This window comes from Atractosteus spatula, chromosome 21 (assembly GCF_055471065.1).
Source record: "Atractosteus spatula isolate fAtrSpa1 chromosome 21, fAtrSpa1.hap1, whole genome shotgun sequence".
Classification (NCBI taxonomy): domain Eukaryota; kingdom Metazoa; phylum Chordata; class Actinopteri; order Semionotiformes; family Lepisosteidae; genus Atractosteus; species Atractosteus spatula.
In genome coordinates, this window is record NC_142726.1 from 5913231 (window position 1) to 5934384 (window position 21154).

General features: G+C 46.2%; 3 protein-coding genes across 7 annotated transcripts in view; 2 read left to right on the top strand and 1 right to left on the bottom strand.

Annotated features, from left to right (window-relative positions):
- prmt7 (protein arginine methyltransferase 7) overlaps positions 1-7818 on the top strand; it is a 12436-nt gene extending 4618 nt beyond the window's left edge. The window contains exons 6-17 of the mRNA XM_088938634.1: positions 375-604; positions 1024-1204; positions 1661-1788; positions 2195-2333; positions 3071-3154; positions 3762-3809; positions 4811-4900; positions 5423-5584; positions 5836-5910; positions 6208-6368; positions 7046-7142; positions 7623-7818. Of these exons, the coding sequence (XP_088794760.1) occupies positions 375-604; positions 1024-1204; positions 1661-1788; positions 2195-2333; positions 3071-3154; positions 3762-3809; positions 4811-4900; positions 5423-5584; positions 5836-5910; positions 6208-6368; positions 7046-7142; positions 7623-7784 (1557 nt within the window). The 3' untranslated portion in view covers positions 7785-7818. The remainder of the gene's footprint in view (positions 1-374; positions 605-1023; positions 1205-1660; positions 1789-2194; positions 2334-3070; positions 3155-3761; positions 3810-4810; positions 4901-5422; positions 5585-5835; positions 5911-6207; positions 6369-7045; positions 7143-7622) is intronic.
- Positions 7819-8400: 582 nt separating this feature from the next.
- ciapin1 (cytokine induced apoptosis inhibitor 1) lies at positions 8401-15228 on the bottom strand. Of its 5 annotated transcripts, none has more exons than XM_088938563.1 (10): positions 15132-15150; positions 14953-15022; positions 13129-13294; positions 12336-12485; positions 11459-11535; positions 10457-10625; positions 10113-10186; positions 9264-9385; positions 8956-9037; positions 8401-8697 (listed from the first exon to the last, which is right to left on the bottom strand). In XM_088938563.1, the coding sequence occupies exons 2-10, from the start codon at positions 14986-14988 to the stop codon at positions 8587-8589; spliced, it is 987 nt and encodes a 328-aa protein (XP_088794689.1). In that variant the 5' UTR covers positions 14989-15022; positions 15132-15150; the 3' UTR covers positions 8401-8586. The 5 variants fall into 5 exon arrangements, with proteins under 5 accessions (XP_088794689.1, XP_088794690.1, XP_088794694.1 ...); XM_088938564.1 differs by having other exon boundaries at positions 15115-15133; XM_088938568.1 differs by lacking the exon at positions 15132-15150 and adding an exon at positions 14119-14261 and having other exon boundaries at positions 14953-14969.
- Positions 15205-21154, top strand: coq9 (coenzyme Q9 homolog (S. cerevisiae)). The gene is made up of 9 exons (XM_088938569.1): positions 15205-15326; positions 16104-16263; positions 16592-16727; positions 17152-17294; positions 17833-17917; positions 18051-18155; positions 18383-18538; positions 19525-19578; positions 20271-21154. The coding sequence occupies exons 1-9, from the start codon at positions 15269-15271 to the stop codon at positions 20304-20306; spliced, it is 933 nt and encodes a 310-aa protein (XP_088794695.1). The 5' UTR covers positions 15205-15268; the 3' UTR covers positions 20307-21154.

Below are 21154 nucleotides of genomic sequence, written 5' to 3' on the forward strand. Positions count from 1 at the left end.
TTCTTTGGGGAATGTAGCAGAGCATTGTGAAAACATGGTGAATGGTAATAGGGTACGATTACCATACAAATTCAGAAATATTAACTCGTGCTGCAGCAGCACAACACTTCCCTGTAATCCCCTTGTTATCCCTGTTTTTTCTGTTTTTCATTTTGGTTCTTGCAGAAAGAAGTGAAAATGATTTTTTCCCTCTCTGTTGCGGCCGCCCATGGGCGACAGATTGTAAATGAGCAGTGGTTGTAGATGTACGGAGATAATGCTTTGTGTATGTGCTGGCTCAGGAGCAGAGTGTTAGCAGAGGGTTGTGTGCACACCTGACGCGTGTAGAGAACTCGGCAGGCCCAAGGCTGAGCCTGTCCCTCCTCTCTCTGCAGGAGGGGTGCGAGGCAGTGCCCCACAGAGCCACAGTCTATGCCCAGCTGGTCCAGTCTGAAAGGCTGTGGAGCTGGGCCCGCCTGCTGCCCATGCGAGTGGGCAACCACGAGCTGCTGCCGCCCCCCGAGGTGGGGCTGTGTGCTGGGGCGCCCGCGGTCTGTGACATCCAGCTGAGCCAGGTGTCCCCCTCACAGTTTACCCCCCTCAGCCCACTCTGCACCATGTTCAGGTAAACCGGCGTGCACAGACACTTCTGAAGCTCACACACAGCAGCTCGCAGCTGAACGCCGCCCCAACACGGCCACTTAGCACACCCTGGCAGGCAACCCAGCTCCAGTCACGTCTGTGTGTGGGCTCGCTGCCTCCCTCCCTCAGTTCCTGGAGAGGGGAAAACAAGGACCCAGTCCTTCTGTGACACAGTAAGAAGCATAAAATGGAGGAGACTTAAACACTGCTGATTGACCATAGTGCTGTAGGTCTTTTTCAGGACAGTTTCAGGACTTCAAACAGGAAAATAAGAAGGGTTACAAGTGCCCTAGCTCGTTTGGTAGTTCAGTAGTGTAGCTAGTTGGTAGTGTTATCCAGCTGCTTCCTGAAAGAAGCCAGAGAAACAACATGATCGAATGTCTTCCATATTCCCTCCTCCAGGGTGGATTTCAGTCAGCCAGTGAGCAGTGCCCCCCAGTGGCACAGCGCCAGCTTCACAGCCCTCACCGCAGGCCGGGCACAGGTGGTCCTGTCCTGGTGGGATATTGACATGGACCCGGAGGGCACCATCACCTGCACTATGGCTCCGAGCTGGACGTACCCTGACCCAGACACATACCCGGTGAGTGATCGGGCTGGGACTGTGTGTTGAGGAGGGCTGGAGTGGGTGGACTTCAGTAATTGGCGGAGAGGGAGCTTGAGTGGCTAAAGCTTCAAATTGTGGGAAGCAGGGTGGGTCAGGGTTTAAATAGGATGCTCAGCTGTTATTCGTGTGTAATCTTAAGATAGTCCCTAAAACTTCTGTTACGAGGTTTGTTGTACATGTTTCTCATTGGCTGATCTCACTGCTACTAGAGGTTCCTCATTGGCTGTGGAACACTGGGGTGTTGTTTATATTTCTGATTGGCTGAAAGGCCCATTGGGGTATGGAAGAAAGTGCTTCCAATTGGCTGCACAGCGTAGGGGCGGGGTCCTGAAAAGCACATGGGTGTGACTTTGTGAGGCTCTGTTTTCTGGTTGTCCAAAGAGCTCAGAATGACAGCTAAAAGGAGCTCTGATGGGCTGTTTTGTGCTGCAGTGGCGTGATCACTGGATGCAGTGTGTGTACTTCCTTCCGGCGGAGGTGCTGCTGGCAGAGGGAGAGAAGGTCAACCTGACGGTTAACCGCGATGACTACAGCCTCTGGTACAGCCTGCGCAAACACAGGTAACCGGAGTGTCGTCTTTCTTAAGCCAGCTGCAGGGGCAAATGATTGGAGCCAGATAGAAATCTGAGTGCATGATTCTGGCAGGAGTCTAGACTGTATCATCTCTTTTATCTCATTTCACTTCAGATTGAATTACGTGTTATTACCATTGTATTTTGTGCAGTTTTCTTGTATTGCCCTTGCTTCAGGTTTTTCTCTGGTGCGAGCATCAACTTACTGCATGAGTGTGCGTCAGACCTACCCTGAAGCACAAGGCTGCACGGCTACATACTGCTGTGATTGTGCCTGTTCCTTTTCATGCCTGGAGTTCTGTCGTGTGTGTATCATTCCTCATCTCTTTATGATGACCAGCTTGGTTAAATGTGTTTAAGTGCTGTATGTGTAATTTGTGCCTCTCCTGTACAGCCAAGAGGGCGGCGACAATGAGCTGGGTGTGTGCATACCACGCTGCACCTGCCAGGCGCATCTGGTGTGGACGAGGCCGCGATTTGGAGAGCTGAACGATCCCCACAGGACTGAGAGCTACATCCAGGCCCTGCACAGCGTGAGTTTCCAGTATCTGTGTGGGTGGGTTCTTAAGTTTAGTTAACTCAGTCTTCAGAGAACCGATGAGCTAAAGGCTTGCCATAACGCTCTTGGCTGAGGTCGAAAGTCAATTTGAATGTATGTATATGAATCTGGTCATGAAAGCGTAGCACTTTGTTTCAGCCAAGAGGACACATCATGATCCTGTATGTGGTCTAGGTATACAGGGCTCTTCCGTAATGAAATAAGTAGTGTTAATATACTGAAATGAGACGCACATTAAAAACACTCCCAAAGGCAAAAGAAATGGGGCACCACCAATATCTGCTTATTCACCCTTGCACATCATGGAGGACTTAAAGCAGAAGACATGGTTAATGTGAAATGGTTAGTTTTGACCTCAATTGTTCTGGCAATGAAACGTATTCAATCCCTCAATGGCAGAGGTGTTGTAGGCGGGTTGGCTTTTTTAAACTTTAAAAGTCTTGAGAGTCAGAGGTGCCGTCAGAGATGTGTCCCTGAGGCTGCTGCCTCTCGGATGTCTTTTATAGGAGACACTCCAGCAGCAAGAGCTCAAGGCATGGACAGGTCACGGTGATGTCTGGAAGTAAATAGCGAATGAATTCTGTTTTTAAATAGATTGATTTAGCTCTCTTGCAACTTGCAAGCCCGTGGCGGTGCAGGCCATGCGGGGAAGACTGACCGCGAGGAATCCCGCTGGCGCTGCGCTCACAGGCCTCGTCTGCTGCGTTGCAGGTGCTGCGCCAGGACAGCGTGTGTCTAGGCGTCAGTGACGGGAGCCTGCTGCCCGCGCTCGCTCATCTCCTGGGAGCACGGAAGGTACTGCTCTGCGGCTCTCCACCACACTCTCCGATCCCTTTCTCGTTAATGTGAAAACGACAGAGGAGGAGGAGGGCTCTCGTGCAGTAAAAGGTCTTGCTTAAGCGCAGGTTGGCTTGTGTATCCACAGTGCCACGCAGACTGTAAGATAAGATCAGATCACTTTATTGGCCATATACAATTTCTTGCATAAGAATTTGTCTTCTCGCATACCCCAGCTTGCTCTCCATGAGACACACAGGCAGACAGACGGGGAGAGAGAAGCTTGAGGTCAGCCATTTATACAGCGCCCCTGGAGCAGTTGGGGTTAAGGGCCTTGCTCAGGGGCCCAAACAAGTAGGATTCCACTGCTGGCCCCGAGATTTGAACCGGCAACCTTCCAGCCACAGGCACAGATCCTTAGCCACAGTGCCACCACTCCGCCCCTGTCTCGTCATTCACCTCCGGCAGTACAGGGGCTGAGATGCAAAGCAAGAGGGAGGATAATGAAGAAAATGATTAATTCACTAATGAAGGGAAACTGATTGGAAAATAACCTTTGGCTTTTGGAAATCTGGTTCTGTGTCCTTCTGACAACGGTGGTCTCTCTGTCCTTGTCTCTCGGCAGGTGTACAGTCTGGAAAGCTCAACGATGTCTAAGCAGGTGATCGAGCGGGTAAGTTGACTGTGGGAAAGGGGACTAAACTGCACTACACAAGTGGTGCTGCTAACTGCTACTGCTGTGAGTTTTCACGTGAGCTCTCCGGATTATTACAAAGCAACAACAAAAAAGGCTGCCTTGATGCAGTGGAGAGGCTGGCTCGAATGAAGCTGTTTGCATGTCTGTGTCTTCTTTCATTTGCTCCTAAATAAAACCCCTAAATCCCAAATAAAGACACATATGTAAAGCCTGTGTTTTGAACTGAAGTCACATTACTTGTACATTAGTGTCTTCTGGTCGCTGTCCTCCATAACTACACCCTGCCTGCTGTGCTCTGCTTTGTCTGGAACAGTGTAGTGCTCCAACAGTATTAATAAACTGAAGTGCCTTCTAGTCATTATCCAGAAGGCAAGAAGCAATTTTAAGGATACAGTAGCGAAAAAAGAAAGCTGAAAAGAGATATACTCTATATTTTGATTCACAGATGAGATTTTTTTTAAATTAGAATCCGCCAATTGCAGTATGTTTTTACCATATATCCGCCCAGTTTGGAATGGCTGGACTGTGTTCACGTTTTGTTCACAGTGAGTATCCCTGTACCCACACAAGGAGAATGAGCTGGTGCAGACAGGCTCCCCACCTACTTCATCGAGCTGCTCATCCTGTGACACGCTGTCATCTCCTTAGTCACGTACAGGAGGTGCAGGTCCAAGCAGGGAGCTTATTCCAGCCTGCTCCTGGCACTGGGGCAGCCCCAGTCCCAGTCAGCTAGTGACCCAGATAACGCTAAACCTCAAAATAAGAGTTTCTCGAAGCATGTTGCTGAATAAATACTTCACAGCGGCTTGCTCCGTATTCAGTAAATACTAAATGCATTTTGAATTTTGATACACTCCCCTAACAAAAGGTGTTGTTCACACCTGCTTGTTGCTTTTCAAAGACTTGAGAGACTGACACAATTTGAAAAGAGTCTCCTGGTGCTCACTCCCTGCCCCCCTCCCTCCTCTCTCTCCGAGGTCCTGGAGGCCAGCGCCCTGAACGGAGCAGTGGAGGTTCTGGAGAGTCGTCCCGAGCAGCTCACCGTCAGCAGTGTGGGAGGGAATCAGGTAAGACAGGGCCCTGCCCGCTGGAGCTGCCAGGGAGACTGGGAACAGCCTGAGCCTGCCTGCAGGCCTCTGTTCAGTCACAGCTCCACGCTGCCTTGATCCTTACTTTGCACTTTGCTTTGGGCCGAGTGTTAAAGAAACAAAAGGGCAAAACGTTGTGCTGTTGCATCTGTTTTTTAACTTACAGTGGCAGCCGGTGGCCGTTGTAACATTGTAGGCTATCCAAACCCGCTTCTCACTGTGGATGGGAACATTTAATGAATATGCAAATAAAGACGCATTCTTTCTGTGCGACACTGTGAGCTTGTCTGTATCTTCAAATACTTCAGATGCTAGACGGAGGAAACTGAGGTACATGTTTGCGAGGGCTCATTAGGCAGAGGCTGACAGACAGTGGCCTCAGTCAGACTAAGTCGCCTCAGAGTCAGTTAACCTGTTGGGGAAGTTACTCTTTAGTTTCCTCCTGGCTGAAGAAGTTGCCAGCCCGCCCCTGTCTCAGTGGCCGTGTCTGTGTGCCCGCAGATCTCTGTGCTATTCGGAGAGCCCTACTTCAGCACCAGCCTCCTGCCCTGGCACTCCCTGTACTTCTGGTACTGCCGCACTGCCCTGGCAGGGCTCCTGCACCCAGATGCCACCGTGATGCCACACTCGGCCTCCCTGTGCATGGCAGCCGTGGAGTTCAAGGTACAGTGGGCACGTACAGATTCATATCTGTTCTTAAGTGTACAAAAGTATCCCATGTTACTTTGCAAAGTAGGATTCCATTAAATCTTTTCTCAGTTTTGCAGATGTTTTAAACCTGTAGCATTAGTGTCCATTTGACGTTTTACTAGTGTGAGTTTTGTCCATTTTTAGAAGGCAGTCAATACATTTCAAAGACAGGCAGGCAGGCAGGCAGTCCCAGAGCTCACAGCTGTGTCCACCCCTTTCTTCAGGACCTGTGGCGGATCAGGGCTCCATGTGGGTTGTGCGAGGGGTTTGACGTCAGTCCCATGGATGAGATGATACAGGTAGGTGCTCTGCTGAATTGATGTTTGGTACATGTGTGATGCAGCAATGGTCTGTCTGTCCATTCTGGTGGTTAAGGAAAAGTTAAATCACTAGAATTCACCAGCATGATGAAGGGGAAAACTGTATGTGAACCATTGAAAGCATCTTGTTTCTTCATCTGACCATTGCATAACATTTCAAACATTTCAGTAAAGTATCTCCAAACTATGGAACTCGAATATTGGACCTTCATGTCCAACTGATAGTGTGAAAGAGTTCATTAAAGAGATCGTTAACCTTCCCACCTCCCCCACCAGCGCTCTCTGGATTTTCGGGAGTCCCGGGAGGCTGAGCCTCACCCCCTGTGGGAGTACCCCTGCAGGGCCCTATCCCAGCCACGCGAGGTCATGACCTTTGACTTCCGCCTCTGTGTGCCCGAGCAACCAATGAAGAGCCAAGGATCAGCAGCGCTTGTGCGGTAAGACTATAAGTAATTATATGTTCGAGCAGTTTTGTTAGATACATGTTCTGTACATTTTCTACATCTCATATCTACAAGTACCAGCACTTGAAGAGCCAGGAGAAATTGCTAAACTGGTTCAACTGAGCCAATAACTAGCTGATTTATAATGTAACTCTGCAGATACACTGATCTTCCAAGATCAGAACTGGAGAGTCCAGCCTAAGAGCGATGAATATTGAATGATATTTGAATATGGCCTTCCTTTGGCAAGTAAGGAGCACTTCCCATACAGTCAAATGTGATCTCTGCTGATGGGATTGCTATTATTAAATTAGGAAATGACAAAAAACAGCCTTCTACTGAGGAGGTACTGTAAATTCTGGTCTTAATTGCTCTCATTTTTGACTCAACTGGACATATTTTCCAGTGTTTTGAAACATCCAAAGAAACTGTTGTTTTGAAACTAATTCCAACTGACTTTTGAAGTGCATTTATATGGAACAGAATTATTAAAGTGTAGTATTAGAGTTTGTTTTCCTACAGTTTGGATATTCTCACTGATTTTGGGGGAAGAGCCATAGTATTACTGTATGCAGAAAACATTGAGACATTCTTGCTGATTCTATAGATGTAAAATAAAATGTGATTTTTGTGACTGAGCTGTGGTTGTCCTGATCACGTGTTATATGTAGGAAGGGCAGGTGCCATGGAGTGGCCTTGTGGATGGAATACCACCTGACTGACGACATTACTGTGAGCACAGGCCTCACAGGGCTCAACAGTGAACAGGTAACCCCTTTCACTCTGCATTGTGTGGCTTCTTCATTAAAACATAAGAAAAAATAAGTTAGGCTAAATTGTAGCATTCAAAGTATTTGTGCCTTCTCAATCCTTAAACATATAAAGTCAACTTGTTGGATAACTCCAGGATCAACACCAAAAAGAACCGGGGAAGTTAGAAGTTTATCGGGTGACGGAATCAGCCTCTTCACAAACAGTTAAAACACTTATTAGGATACATTGCAAACATTTCGAGTCATTTTGCTATCAGTCATGTTAGGGACTGTTGAGTGATAAACTATAGGAAATGGAAAGAAGCAAACATTAATTTAGAGAATCTGATGATGACACAGGACAGCAGCCATGTCTGAGTCAGAGTGAAAGCACAACTTTCACATTTGGTGCTTTAGGGAAACCTTATTAATTCGGACGCCACATATTGGTAAAACCTTAAGTTACATCTGTGCCATTTTATCTGTCCCTTCTTAGGGCACCTGTGAATGGAGCCCCCACCGGAAACAAGGTGTGTATTTCTTCAGTTCCCCCTGGGACAGTGAAGGAGACGGCTGTGACTCTGTGAGCTATACTCTGACCTTTCCCCCCCACAGTGGAGACATTGCTATGGAGTTCACCCCTGCAGCTGCACATTGACCAAAGACTGTTTTTAATAAAGGATTTTAAAATATCTGCAGTTTTCTTTGGTGTTACCATGAATAACTGTACAGCTGATGAATTTCAGTAGTATTGCTCAGGGCATCTTATTTACTGGAGTTTCAGCTCTCAGAAGTATGTCTTTTTGTTTTCAGCTTAAAAGAATGTTTGGATGATATATTCAGCCTCTGATAAAATGTTGTACTTTGTAAAGAGACATTACTCTTTTGTAACATTTTCAGAATCAGTATTTAGAAATGGAGAATGGATCAGACAAGCAGAGATTTTCTCAACGTTAAATTGTGGCATAACGAAATTCTTTTATAACGAAGTATGATAACGCAATAAGATTGTGTAGTATAAGTTGTATATAAAGGGGTTTTAATACTAGAAAAGACAAGCTAAGTCTATTGTTTCAGATGCAAATGCACATGAATTGCATAGTGATTACAGACTGTTGGAAGACAAGACCATGTTTGAGATGGAAGTGGGCTCAATGACGGAGCTGGATTTGCAGCGACAGTGAAACCAGTGATCAGAAGTTTCATACTGCTGATGAGATCTAACCTCCAACCCCGTCGCTGGTGTAAAGAGAAGAGACTGATGGATGCAGAAGCAGTGTGAAAAACAATACACCCACTTTATTAGCCTTTGTTCCTACAGTGTACATGATACAGAAAGCTGCTTTATTCACAACCTCATAGGACAGAGGAGAAAGACACCTGTTTGATTTTTTTCTTGAAATATGTACATTTTAATATTTAAGATTTTTAATATTAGTTCATCTCAAGTGCGGAAAGCTTTAGGCATCCGTGAGCTGCGTCTCCTGCAGAACAATCTTCTCTCCGGGCTTGAAGGCAGGCATACCGAGGTACGGGCAGCTGGCACAGCGGAAGGCATCTCCTAGGTAGCACTGAAGGAGACACAGTAGCATCAGAGCTATCTTTAATAATCTATGACAGAACAACAGAGGGCTGGGTCTGGAAAGAATCCCTCTGTATACTGGAACTATTCATTGATTTTCGGGAAAAACACCAAACGCAGGTCCAGCCCTGCTTAGCTGCAGAGATCAAGCCGCAGGGTGATACTGCTGTGGCCTGAGGCAGCGAGGTCAGAGGTGCTGGACGGGCGAAGGGTTAGACGGGCGAACTAGAACGGCCCATGAACTCACATTCCCACAGGCAGACTTGGATTGGGTCTGCTTCTGGACTTCTCTGCTCTCCTGCTCCAGCTCCTCCGCCAGCCCGCATGTGCTGAGAGAAGACAGGCAAGATGGTGGTCAGTTAACTGCTACCCACACTTACAAGCTAGATTTAGTTTCAATGATATAATATATTTTTGTAACTTCAATGAAAAGTCATAGTGCTACTCTGAGTCTGCAGAAACTATTGCTTAGTTTTACAAAGATGGCTGCTTTCGAGAGGTCTGGAAAAGGTCTGATGTGTTTCGAACCAGCAGGGACGGACTCCCTCGTCTCACCAGTTCTTGCAAGCCTTCTTCTTCGTGGCTGCCCCCTCTCCACAGCTGGGGGCCCTCAGAGAGGCCGGGTCTGGCTTCTTCAGGTCCTCCTCGTCGAGGTAGGCGTCTGTGTCCAAGAGATCCTGGGGGGACAGGATCAGGACATCACTAAGGTGGCCAGAAACATTCATTCAAGAGCAGATAAACTATAATGATCAGTCAGCTGTCGGTTTCAAAGTGTCAGCCATACTTTTCAGTATTAGAAATAAAAGCTATTTCATGTTGAAAATTGAATTTTGCTTATTGATTTAATTGGATGTTTATACAGGATTAACATATCTCCAGAAATATATATTGTACCAAGCAGGCGGTTAACAAATGGTAAAAGCAAACTTCATCAGCTGCCTGTAATTTTTAACACTGCCCTTCCTTCCTTGGTATAGCATCTGCCCGGTATGTGCCGTCTTAAATGACTTCAACACAACCTGCCTTTTCAAACTGCAGTGTAAAAGCCATCAGTGAATCTGTCTGACAGCAGGACGTGGACAAGGAGTGTCAAAGTGAAATGTACAATAGACCATCAGAACCACCTTCTCTCACTGGACAGCAGACAGGTGTGTTATAGTTCCAGAGCCTTTTAGGTTTCACCTTACCTATTAGTACTTTAAAAGTCACTGCAAAGCATTTTATAGCATCTGTGCTGCTGCATACTTTCAGATTTAATGGCAACTGTCTCATGTCACAGTCCCACTGAGATAACCATATCCTTATCCATGACACTATCCCCTAGAAGATACTGCTACCACAATATGCCAGACTGGAGTAGAAGACATGTGACATGGGACCCCTACCCTGCATGCACGCACTCACCACATCATCATCGTTCATGTCATTGGCTGACAGCGTCCACATCTTCGCTGTGCTGGCATCCAGGGCGGGCTTCTCTGTGGAGAAAGAGCGCGTGTTTGGTCACTGACCTGCTCTCTTTCAGACGTAATTGGGGGGTGGGGGGGGAGTGCTTGTAATGGTCTCCAGTCACAAACAGGACTCGACACCACTTGGTAGGAAGACTTGGCTCCTCCGCAGCCACTGCCCTGCATCTTCAAACGGCAGCCACGCAACTTTCTCGATTTTGCCCGGCGAGATCAAGCAGCACAGGAAATGAGAAACCAGGCCGACCCCCTGCGATTTCCTTCGCTACCCGACAGATGCACCTTTCTGAGCTGCTTTCTTTCCCAGCGACAGCTTCAGCTGGCTGGATGAGCCCACTTCAAAGTTGGGTTTGCTGGCAGACATCCGAACTCTGGACAGGTCACTCTCCTGGTACCCAGTGGCCTCCTTCACGGTCGTGGCGGCTTCAGAACTCAAGGGCTCGGTTCTGACCTTTGAACAGAAGGCATTTCAGGAATGGGCTGCTGTTCTAAGAGATAATCAACCAGATAAGCCATTTATGACCTCTTTGATCTAAGAGAGACCACTTGCAGTTTGAAAGGAATGACAAGATCACTTTCTAGAATCTGCAGGCCTCTTTCTGAGCCATTTGACTTTGTTTCTGGCGGGTGCAGAGTACTTATAAATCTAGCTGACCTTTTCAAACAGCTATCATTAAAGTTCTGCCCTGTGGGTCCAAATATCTGGTCCAAATCCACAAGGTCCCCTGGTCCACATTCCCACAGGCAGAGCCAGCTCAATGGCACAGACATCACCTGTGTCACCCGAGGATGCTTGGACATAAAAAATGGTCACAGAGCCAAAATAGCGCCCACTGGTGTGCACTATCATGCCCAGGGGAGTACCCCTATGGGCCCATTTCAATACAGGCTCAAACCCCATAAGATTCAAGATATTAGATCCTCAGACTTGATATACTGTTTTAAGAGAAGCTCATTTATGTGTGAATACATCTCAATGCTCCACCTTGCCGTTTTCTTTCAAAACAGCAGTTTTAATGGGTAAAACTTAAAAAGAAATCCCCTACCCATAACAGCACAGCTGCAGGTCCACTTTTAATGTGCGCTTTAAAGAAGTACGGTGATAGCAGAAATAAAAGAAGTTATTATGATGAAGTTATAAGATTTGTTATGCTCAAATAAATGGGAATTATATAAAAATGCTGTTTGGGGGAAATTATCTTAGAATACTGAATATAGTTCAGGTTTGGGTTCGTCTATCTCATTCTGCGTCATCGGAAACTCGGAATAAGTTTCAAAAAGTACCTCAGACACAGACACCAGTCCCGACATCTTCATGGCTGAAATAAGTTTGCTAAGAGTTTTCACTTTGTTGTTGTTACCTAAAGAGAAGAACAGAATGCAAATTAAACATGAATGCTGGCCTCACAGTGTCCCAGTCCCTCAGTTCTAAACCACTGGGCTGCATATCCAGCAACTCGGACTCCCACATCATCACACAGCAGACTCTCGGCCCTGGTCTGTCTGCGCCACTCATTTTGAATCTCGTCTCCTCCACCTGGTCGCTCAGCTTCAGCTGCAACGGGCTCATATAGCCTTCCTTCCATCTCTGTCCCCGTACCAAGACAAGATGAAAATCTAGACTCCTGCTCCTGGCCAGCTCCTGTCCATTGACAGCGGAAGCATGCTTCAAAGCAGGAGGTCCCTGCCCAGGTCCTGGGCACTCCAGCACCTGCTACCTTTCATGCAAAGTGCTTTCCTGTGTGTATCAGCTGCAGTCTGTTAAATCACTACCGCTCAGGGGTGCTTGGAGCCCAAACAGCTATTTTAACGACAACTTTTTTTCTCTTTCTGGGAAAAAAAACATAACAATTAACTTCAAAAGGAGAGTAACGGTACTTTATGTCAAAGGGAGTAAAACATAGAAGCTATTTGTTATTTGTAATACCTGACTTATTTTTGCTTACAATATATAAATCGGTAACTTTTTTTAAAATATAGTCTTACTCAAATTAGGACTGTCACAATTCACAGAACATGGAAAATTGTCTTGGGGATTTGAGGGATGAGGGAACATTTCCATCCACATCAGTCCGGGATTGACTTTATGGTGACTGATTGGAGTGGCCCTGCAGTGGGAAATAAGCTGGGACACACAGGCCCTGGTTGCCTGGAGACTCACCTGAGGCCGAGACAGGCTCCTCCAGGATGACATTTCCGCCTGGCTTCAGCACCCGGGCGATCTCCACCAAGGTCTCTGAGCTGTGGATGACAGTGCTGTCCGGCAGCAGGCCTGACAGGACCCAGTGGAAGCTGGACTCCGGGTGAGAGGCTGCAGGGACAGGAGGAGATCAGGAGATTCTATGATTCCAGTCCAGCTATGTGTTGTCTACCACTCAGAACGTCATTCATTTGGCTTAACGATGTGGCCAGTGAGTATATAGCTCACCTTCATGGACGATACAGTAATTATGGACAACTTTCATTGATTTTCAAAACTAACATATATTTTTACTGAACAGAAAGTCACAAAAAAATGAAAAAATCTGTTTGTTTCAGGACTATGGATACAAAATTTAAATGAGTAGTTGCTATCTTTTTTAGACATGGGGACATATTATAATACGTGATTCGGGCATTAGTATTAGAATTAAATGCCCTAGGACATGTTGGGTAATTTCATTTTGAAATGTAGCCATACAAAAACGAAAAGGCTTGACAATCAGGTAATAAACAGGTGACACAAAACCAAGCTCAAAAGCACATGACACCAACACAGCGACTCCTGGATTTTGCATTCTGAAATGTCCAAGCCAGATTTTTAACCAATTACGCTGACAATACCCCAGGCAGGAAAGTGGGGTATGTCAAGGGACCTCAAGTGGAAAATTCCCACGTATGGGGGCATTACTAAATACATACAGAGCTACTGAGCCTTTTTTAAAGTTAACATGGGTTTGTGAAGGAATACTCACACAGCCGTAGTCTGTCAATGTTTTCTATTGCCACCTTCCCCTGGGATCCCACTGCTTTCTGCAGGCTCTCCACCTGCTCCTTCAAAGCCTTGGGGCTGGATGGGTGACCCCACATCAGCAGCACGCTCTGCCCTGTCTGCACGCCCAGCTCCGCCATGCCTCTGTCCTGCAGGCACAGCCGAAAAGACTGCTCAATCTCAGACCTCCAGTCCCCGGACGAAGGTTTCGACCTCACAAGGCAAGCAATGCTGTTAGGTCCAAAGAAGGAAATTCCCAGCCCTAACGGACTGCCCTAGACAGACAGATTCACAGAACTCAAAACATTAGTCTTGAGCAACTAGCATGACTATCCAGGACCTGATACTGAAGGGTGCTAGAGCTCATAAGTCCCGAGGTCTTCAGCTCAGAATTAAATTAGAAGAATAAACTGAATTGTCAAAAAAATGTAATTTAAGTATTTACATCAGTGAGCTCTAATATGAACCTGTGTCCAGAATCTTAGGGCCATGGTAAACTCTGCACAATTTCTAGCTGTAATTGCCATCAGTGATTGGTAGCCAGTTTTCCAGTTAACCCTGGTCAATTTATAGCTGATAATTAAAAAAGGGTGTTTTCAAAACCTTGCATTCTGCATCTCAATCATGCCTGCATCAGATTTTATGATACTTGGGTTTGTATTTGGATCAGACTGTCGTGCAGCTGAGCTGAAGTTTCACAAGCTTCTTGTCGATTTCAGATGTCGAATACAGGCCCAGTCAACTGGCCACACTGGTGTAGAGATGCCAGTGAAAACCGAAAGGGCCCAAATTAAGACATCCAGCGTGAAACTAACTGGGCGACATTCAAAATGGATTTTTTCCTGCAGTGCCGAGATCTTAACTCTCTAAATTCTTATAAAATTCCAAAATTATCAAAAGACAGTAATTCATTGTCTGTTTGCAGATTTAACCTTCAAATTTAATTTCCCACATGAGAAGAATATTTTGAGACCGTATTATGCTTTGAAAAACCTCCCCGCCAGCCTGGATAATGAGAAGACAGGTTGTCCACGCTGCAGAAGTGAGTCAGCGATTCAGGGTGATTCGGGAGACGTTCCTATTGGTTTCAGTTTTTATCTGTTTTCCTCAGGCGCCCTGAGCATAGAAACAGGGGAGGTACAGACATCGAATATCATCACCGTGTGAAGTTTGTAAAGAAGCTGGCTGACAGTGTCGACGTCGAGACTGAGATCGAAGCATGTAAACAAGGTTCTCCAGACGCAGTTGCTTTTACTGCAACCCACTCCAATCGCCTTACAAATCCGAATCTGAGCGGGGGCACCAATAAAATGTCCCTTCCAAACCCCATCCCGCCGGCAGTTGAGCGATTAAAACTACAGGGAGTCTAGTTAAGCAGTAACATTTCACGTTCGGTAAAAAAATAGAGAGAAAAGCGGATTCCAGCTGTACAAGTACACTCAAGACAAAGCCCTTAATGCACAGATCACGTGCTTATTCAGGTTGTGTCACGTCCCAAAACTCCCATCGTGTGCGGTAGAGCTACAAAATAGATTTATTTGTAATCTGTAGCATGCCTTTCAACCAATGTTGATTTTAGCTGCACTTATCCTGAGTGAGCTGTATCAGAGCAGAATTCCCTTTCTCATTTCACAGAAACACGATGCTTATCATCAAAGAATAATAGCTGAAGAAACTGTGTTCGGACCAAACGTGATGATCTACACTAATCATAAAATGCCTCTGGACATGTAGCGGCCCCCAGCAAACAAATCGTAGTTCAAACCATTCTAATAAATTCGATATATCACACGACCTTTCCACTTACCTGAATCTTCAGTTGTCCTTGGTTATGAACTAACATACAACTCTCGTCCAACAATGTTTTATGAGTGAACCTGCGCAGAGTATTATATTAATCTTACTGAAACGCAGAAATGAAACTGTCTTAATTTCCGCACGCCAGACACGCACACGGTAAGATACAGACCGGTTTTTGTAACAAACCTAGCCAACACTCCGCTTACTCGGCTCTCTCTTCTTCTGGCGATCCGAAGCCGGGGAGATCGCTGACGTGTTTACCGAGAGGCGGCCGGAGACAGAAAGAGTCGCAAGCGAATGACGTGCGGCAGTTGTGGTGGGATATGGCGGCGCTGCTCAGAGGTTGGAGAGCCGGGAGGGTTTTGTGGGCCCTGGGAACTGGTGAGAGAGGGAGAATCCGGCGGGCTGGGGCTGGGGTTATAGCCTCCGATCTGGGGTGCGGGACGGGCAACATGTTTCTGCTGGTAGTCTGGTGACCGCTCTGGAACCTGGGTCTGAATCTGAGACTAGCAAGGTGATCGTGAAGGACAGTCTGCATTGTTGTTCCTATGGATTTAGAGATTTAATGAAACAATTGTTTTTTTTTATTGCGCACATATAACACATATGCGTGTATACTGATCAAATGATAAATCCTGATCAGTGTAAGATATATTAATATAGCAGTACGTTATACATTTGTTCCGTGACGACGTGTAGTTACATACTTGTAGTTGTGTAACTAAATCAACTGGAAAGATAAACAGCCGAACCCCGCGTATATTGTTTTGATTTCTTCTTACGGTGAACGCCAAATGTATATTGTTTTAGTTCTTTTTACGTTCCCGTAGTTTCTATGCCTACCTATCGCTAAATGCGAGTTGCGCCTTTGTGACAACACTTTGTTTACAAGCTTAGCGTAGGGGCAGTCAAGGAAATGTATAAAGTACGTCAGTCAATGACCTGTAAAGACAGTGATGTCATGAAACGTAGAGCTGGAAATGTTTGCAGTTAAAAACAATACCATCTCCGGTCGCCTGACGCAAACAACCGAAAACACCTCCGCTCCAGGACAAGCCAAGTTTAAATGCCCTCATCTTCAGCTTGCTGTCCTAGAGGCTTGACAAAGGCACCAGCATTTAAAAATCCTGTGCAATTCTTCTCTCCTTGCCTACCTAGCACACAGAAGCCAGTGTCACCATGTGAAGAGGGGTTTCCACAGAGCTGCGCTGCTGAGATTGCAGGAGGACTCCAAGCAGGAGCAGACAGCCTCTTCCTCCTCTTATCACCAGCACTACCAGGCGTCACCTGGCTCCGAGTCCTCACAGACAAACACCAGGTCTGCTCCCAGCCTGGACTGGCTGTGTCTGGGCTCTCTTATCTGTACTGGATTTGGATGTTGTTGTGAAAGGAATATTCCTTATGGATAGCGTGTAGCTGGCTCATGTGTAAACATATGTTGATTGTTAGAGGATAGGTTCCCACTTTGTCATTCCAAATGGGATATCTTCAACCATTTCTTTTTGAGCCCCTATGTTTTCCTTTATATTTATGGGCTGGAGACTGCTCAGGTGCCATTAGTGTAGCAGGTGCTGTTTCTGTGCAAGCTGCTGGTTTTGTGCAGCGGCAGACCCTCACTCCCACTGCCTGCGTGTGTGTCTGTGCAGCTATGCAGATCAGAGCGGCGAGCAGGGGGAGGATTACGAGACGGAGGAGCAGCTGCAGAGCCGTATCCTCGCGGCCACACTCGACTTTGTGCCGCAGCACGGTTGGTCAGTGGACGCGATCGCGGAGGGAGCACAGGTGATCCCGGAGCGCGCATGTATGTGTGCCTTTGCGCATGTGTGCACATGCGCCTGGCCGTGAGAGGGCTTCCACGGAGCTTGAGCAAACACTCGGGGTGCTAATGCAAACCATTCACACGGAGGCATTCATTGAAACATTATTTTAATCACGCATTTTATAATGCATTGCTTGGAAGAAAACATTGCTTGCATCTATCTTTATTGGTTATAGTATGACAGATGTAATTGTAGGTTTGGAGTTTTCTTTAACACTTAATAATGAAATATTACTAATAGTATTAAAAGAAGGTTTAGGGAATAAGACATAAATGAAAGAAACCGTTGTCCCATTTCTTCAGTTACAGAGAGCAGCTTGCTGTAGTCAGAGGATGAGGATGATAGACTCATCACTGACCCTTGCGTTCTGTCTCTTGGTCTGTCAGGCTCTGGGTCTGTCCGCAGCAGCTGCAGGGATGTTCACCAACGGCGCCGGGGACCTGGTCCTGCACTTCATCACTCAGTGTAACACCCGCCTGGCCGACAGTCTGGCGGAGCAGCACAAGCAGGTCCAGCTGGGCCAGGCCGAGTGAGTCCCCCCCCCCCCCGCTCACCCGGTCCAAGCCTGCGGGTCTTTGTGGTGTGCTGTGTGATTGGGACTATGGCTGCTGCACTCTTATAGTGTGCCTAGTTGTTCTGGAAGAGAGTAATAACCTATGAACATACCCAGAAATGAGGAAATGGTATTTTATTTTCTTAGATGCTGCAGCTTTTTGACATTGCTCACTTTTTGGTGCTCGGAGTTTCATACCTATTACCCATGCTTGTTTCAAAGTGGCAGGGCCTTGTATACCCATTTATTGTTCTGACATCTGTGGATCTTGTCTGTTTGAGACAATCATTTAATGCTACGGATAGTCTTGTCTGTTATCTCTTAAACACACAGTCATGAAATTCAAGGATAACACACAGAGTGTAGGGACAAAGGGACTCTCCTCCTGAATGCAAATATTGAACACACGTTTGTCCCCAATCAGCTGTTCTTCAACAACATGTTGCGACTGACCCAGTGTGCAGCTTCTTTGTGTCGGCGCGTGGGTAAAAGAGCGGGTGTGTTTCTGTGTCAGGTCAAAGAAGCCTGCTGAGTTTCTGAGAGAAGCAGTGGAAATGAGACTACGCATGCTCATCCCATACATCGAAACCTGGCCGCAGGTACTGCGTTGTGTACTGGGGAAAGGGGCTTCTGGTTTCATGGCAGTCCTAGGAGGGGGGGGCAGTTTTTTTGGAATGGGAGGTGTAGCTGTTCTCCTGAAAACTGGTATTCTTTTTCTCTCCCCGTCGCCAGGCCATGAGCATCCTGCTGCTGCCCCAGAACATCCCTGAGAGCCTGAAGCACCTGTCCACCCTGGTGGATGACATCTGGTACTACGCTGGGGACCGCTCTACCGATGTGAGTGCGGCCACGTCATTCTGCGGCATGTTTCTAAACATGGCAATGATCTCTCACTGCTGTAGCACGATTAGGTGATTAATAATGCTATAATTTTAGCATTCCCACTACACACTGCTTTTGACAACTAAATGAGAAGGATGAACCAGACAACCTAGATGAATCTGTAACTTTTTGTTGTGTTCTTCTGTGCCAGTCTGGTAAGTGGTGTGATTGTGTGCCCACAGCTGAACTGGTACACACGACGGGCAGCCCTGACTGGCATCTATAACACCACAGAGCTGGTGATGGTTCAGGACTCCTCTCCCGACTTCCAGGACACCTGGACCTTCCTGGACAACCGCATTAAAGATGTGATGAACATGGCCAACACTGCCCAGCAGGTGCCGATCCCTGAGGGAAAACACACATCTTTTTGACCACAAGTGCTCTGACCGCCTCCCTGGTATTGTGCCCCAGCTCTAAAGAATCCTTCACCTGACGCAGAGACCCATAAGCATCTAGCTTTTGTAGTTGGTCTTGAACTCCTCAGGTGTTAAAGAACTGGGAAACATCCCTGCGGATGATTGAATAGGTTTGTTCTTGTGCTTAGAAGCTGAATGAACAGTGAAAGATGAACCAGGGGACATGCAGGTGGAAACTAGGTGGAAGTGTATTTAAAATTGAGACCAGCAGGCAGTTCTTTACCCAGAGTGTTGTGGAAGCCTGGAACGAGACACCCAGCCACACTGGTGCAACTGGTACCCAGGTTTCTTTAAAGAAACGCTAGGATGAGGTCTTTGGATCAATTAACTGCTAACCACCAAATGGGCTGCATGAACCAAATGTCCTGGTCTTGTTTGTAACCTTCTCACGTTCTAAGCTGAGAGCACAGGTCAGATGAAAAGCAGAACCTCCATGACTTGTGATACTCTGCCAGTCTGGAATCATGCACTACACTCTCATGCCAATCAAATTTTCCCAGCAATGACCAAGCTTCAGACTGCAGGATTTGGGCCATGAGCCTGGCTATTTTACTTTGCAGTTCTGTAGCATTAGAGGTGCTGAGAGCAGGAACCCTGCTGGAGTCTGGATCTCAGTGTTACTGTTGTGTGAATTGCTCATTTGTTCATTTAACAGTGTTTTAAGTAATACACGCTCCAAGTTTGAAAGGCTGACCTCTCCAGAATGCCCCCTGACAAATCTTTTTGTAACTAATGTGTTGTTATGAAAACATTGGAATGCTTGTCATTTATTTGTCCTCTTAGTTTGGTCTTTATTCACTGTTCAGTTTGCAGCATGGCTACGTGGCTATACATATGGTACAGTAGATATCACTACACAGATTTGCTTTGTGTACTTTGCTGATGGTCGGCCTACTTCTTTACAGGTTAAATCCACTGGGGAAGCTGTGGTACAGGGGATTATGGGAGCTGCCATCACTGTAAGTTGTTTCTCTTGCTCACTGGCTCATCTCAGCAATTTTCTTAGTCTCAAATGGCTATTGTTTGGACTCTCACTCGAAGCAGTGTGTGTAAGGATCACACCATTTAACCAATTCGCTTTGGGAGAAGGAAGGAAATATGTATAAAACAAAAAGCACTTACAGGGTTTGATATTTGCAGTCTTTAATTGATTTAATTTAGACCAATCACCATTTTAGTTTTTTTGCATTTTTTTTCTTTCTTTGATGTAATTTAGCCTTAATTAATTAAATTGGAATATTCTAAATCTCAGTTAGGTGGTCTAATGAAGTTATGTTTGTCATCAAGTACACTGGGTGTACTAAGGTTAAGCTGATTTTTACTCAGTTGAAATCTGTCCTTGAGTTGTTGCCATTAATGACTTAAATGGCCCCAAAGCAGGGTGCTAAGTCCACCTACAAAAAAAGCAGAACAGAGAATTTTACATTTTACATGACCAGATTGCAAAGGACAAACTAAAGTGAAACAAATGCAAGCTAAATTAATGCAGCTTAGCATGTGTTTTTCACTGTTCATTCCAGATCCATGTTCATTTTGGCTGCTAGTTGAAAGAAGATTTTTATTTCATTGCACAGACTGAGTTTGAAGAGGACGAAGAGAACCAGACTGGACCTGGGACACTTTATCCTTTTCCATTCCTGTTGTTTTGCAGCTGAAGAACCTTTCGGGGATGAACCAGCGGCGGTGATTTGGCCCTGGGACTGACAGGCTGCGCATCAGAACGGCTCATCCCTCTCCCCAGCTCAGCCCGTGCACACACTGACAGACGACTGTCCTCTCCCCTGTCCAGGAACCAGCACAACACACTCCTGCGCTCCTGCTGATCATCACAGGCCCCCTCCTCGCCACACAAGGCCACTCCCTTCTCTCTCCTAGTGCACCTCTGACAAGTTCTTAAAATCCGCAGTATTACCATACATGCTGCCTCACCACCCTCAGCAGTCAGTCCACTCCGAGATGGACTGAAACATAAAGGTTTCTTTGTCATCTGACGTTTGAATGTTTTCAGTCAGAGCTCCTTCCACAAAACTGAAATGTATAAATAAACAAAAGAGATTCATATCGCATTGTTTTTAGTTTCTTTCTCTCATTTGAAAAGGGGCCCTTTTTCATCGTGAGCACAACCCAAAACAGCCTTGTTGTTCCCTTCCTTCTTCCTGAATTTGACAATAACAATATGGATGTTTTCATACTTCTTGTTTTTTTTTTTTCTTGTGAGCTTCCAGTCAGTGCTAAATCCTGCCTTGGAGGGATGAATCTGAATTCTGAAGCCTGCATTTTGTTTCAAACTATACATCGATCTGGTGTTACACTCAAGCCCATGAACAAAGACAAAATGCTCTTATGCTCTTAATTTATGTGCCATAGACTGGTTCATAGTCACTTTGATCTGAAACCCGATGGACGCAAGTGGCTTATTTTCTGCGCTTCTTCTTTAGAACCCCCTCCCAGCTGTGAAAAAGAAGAACGGTGTAAGACTGAACGTCCCTTTTTTGTTGAGATCATTGAGATTCTTAAATAAATGTTATAAATGGT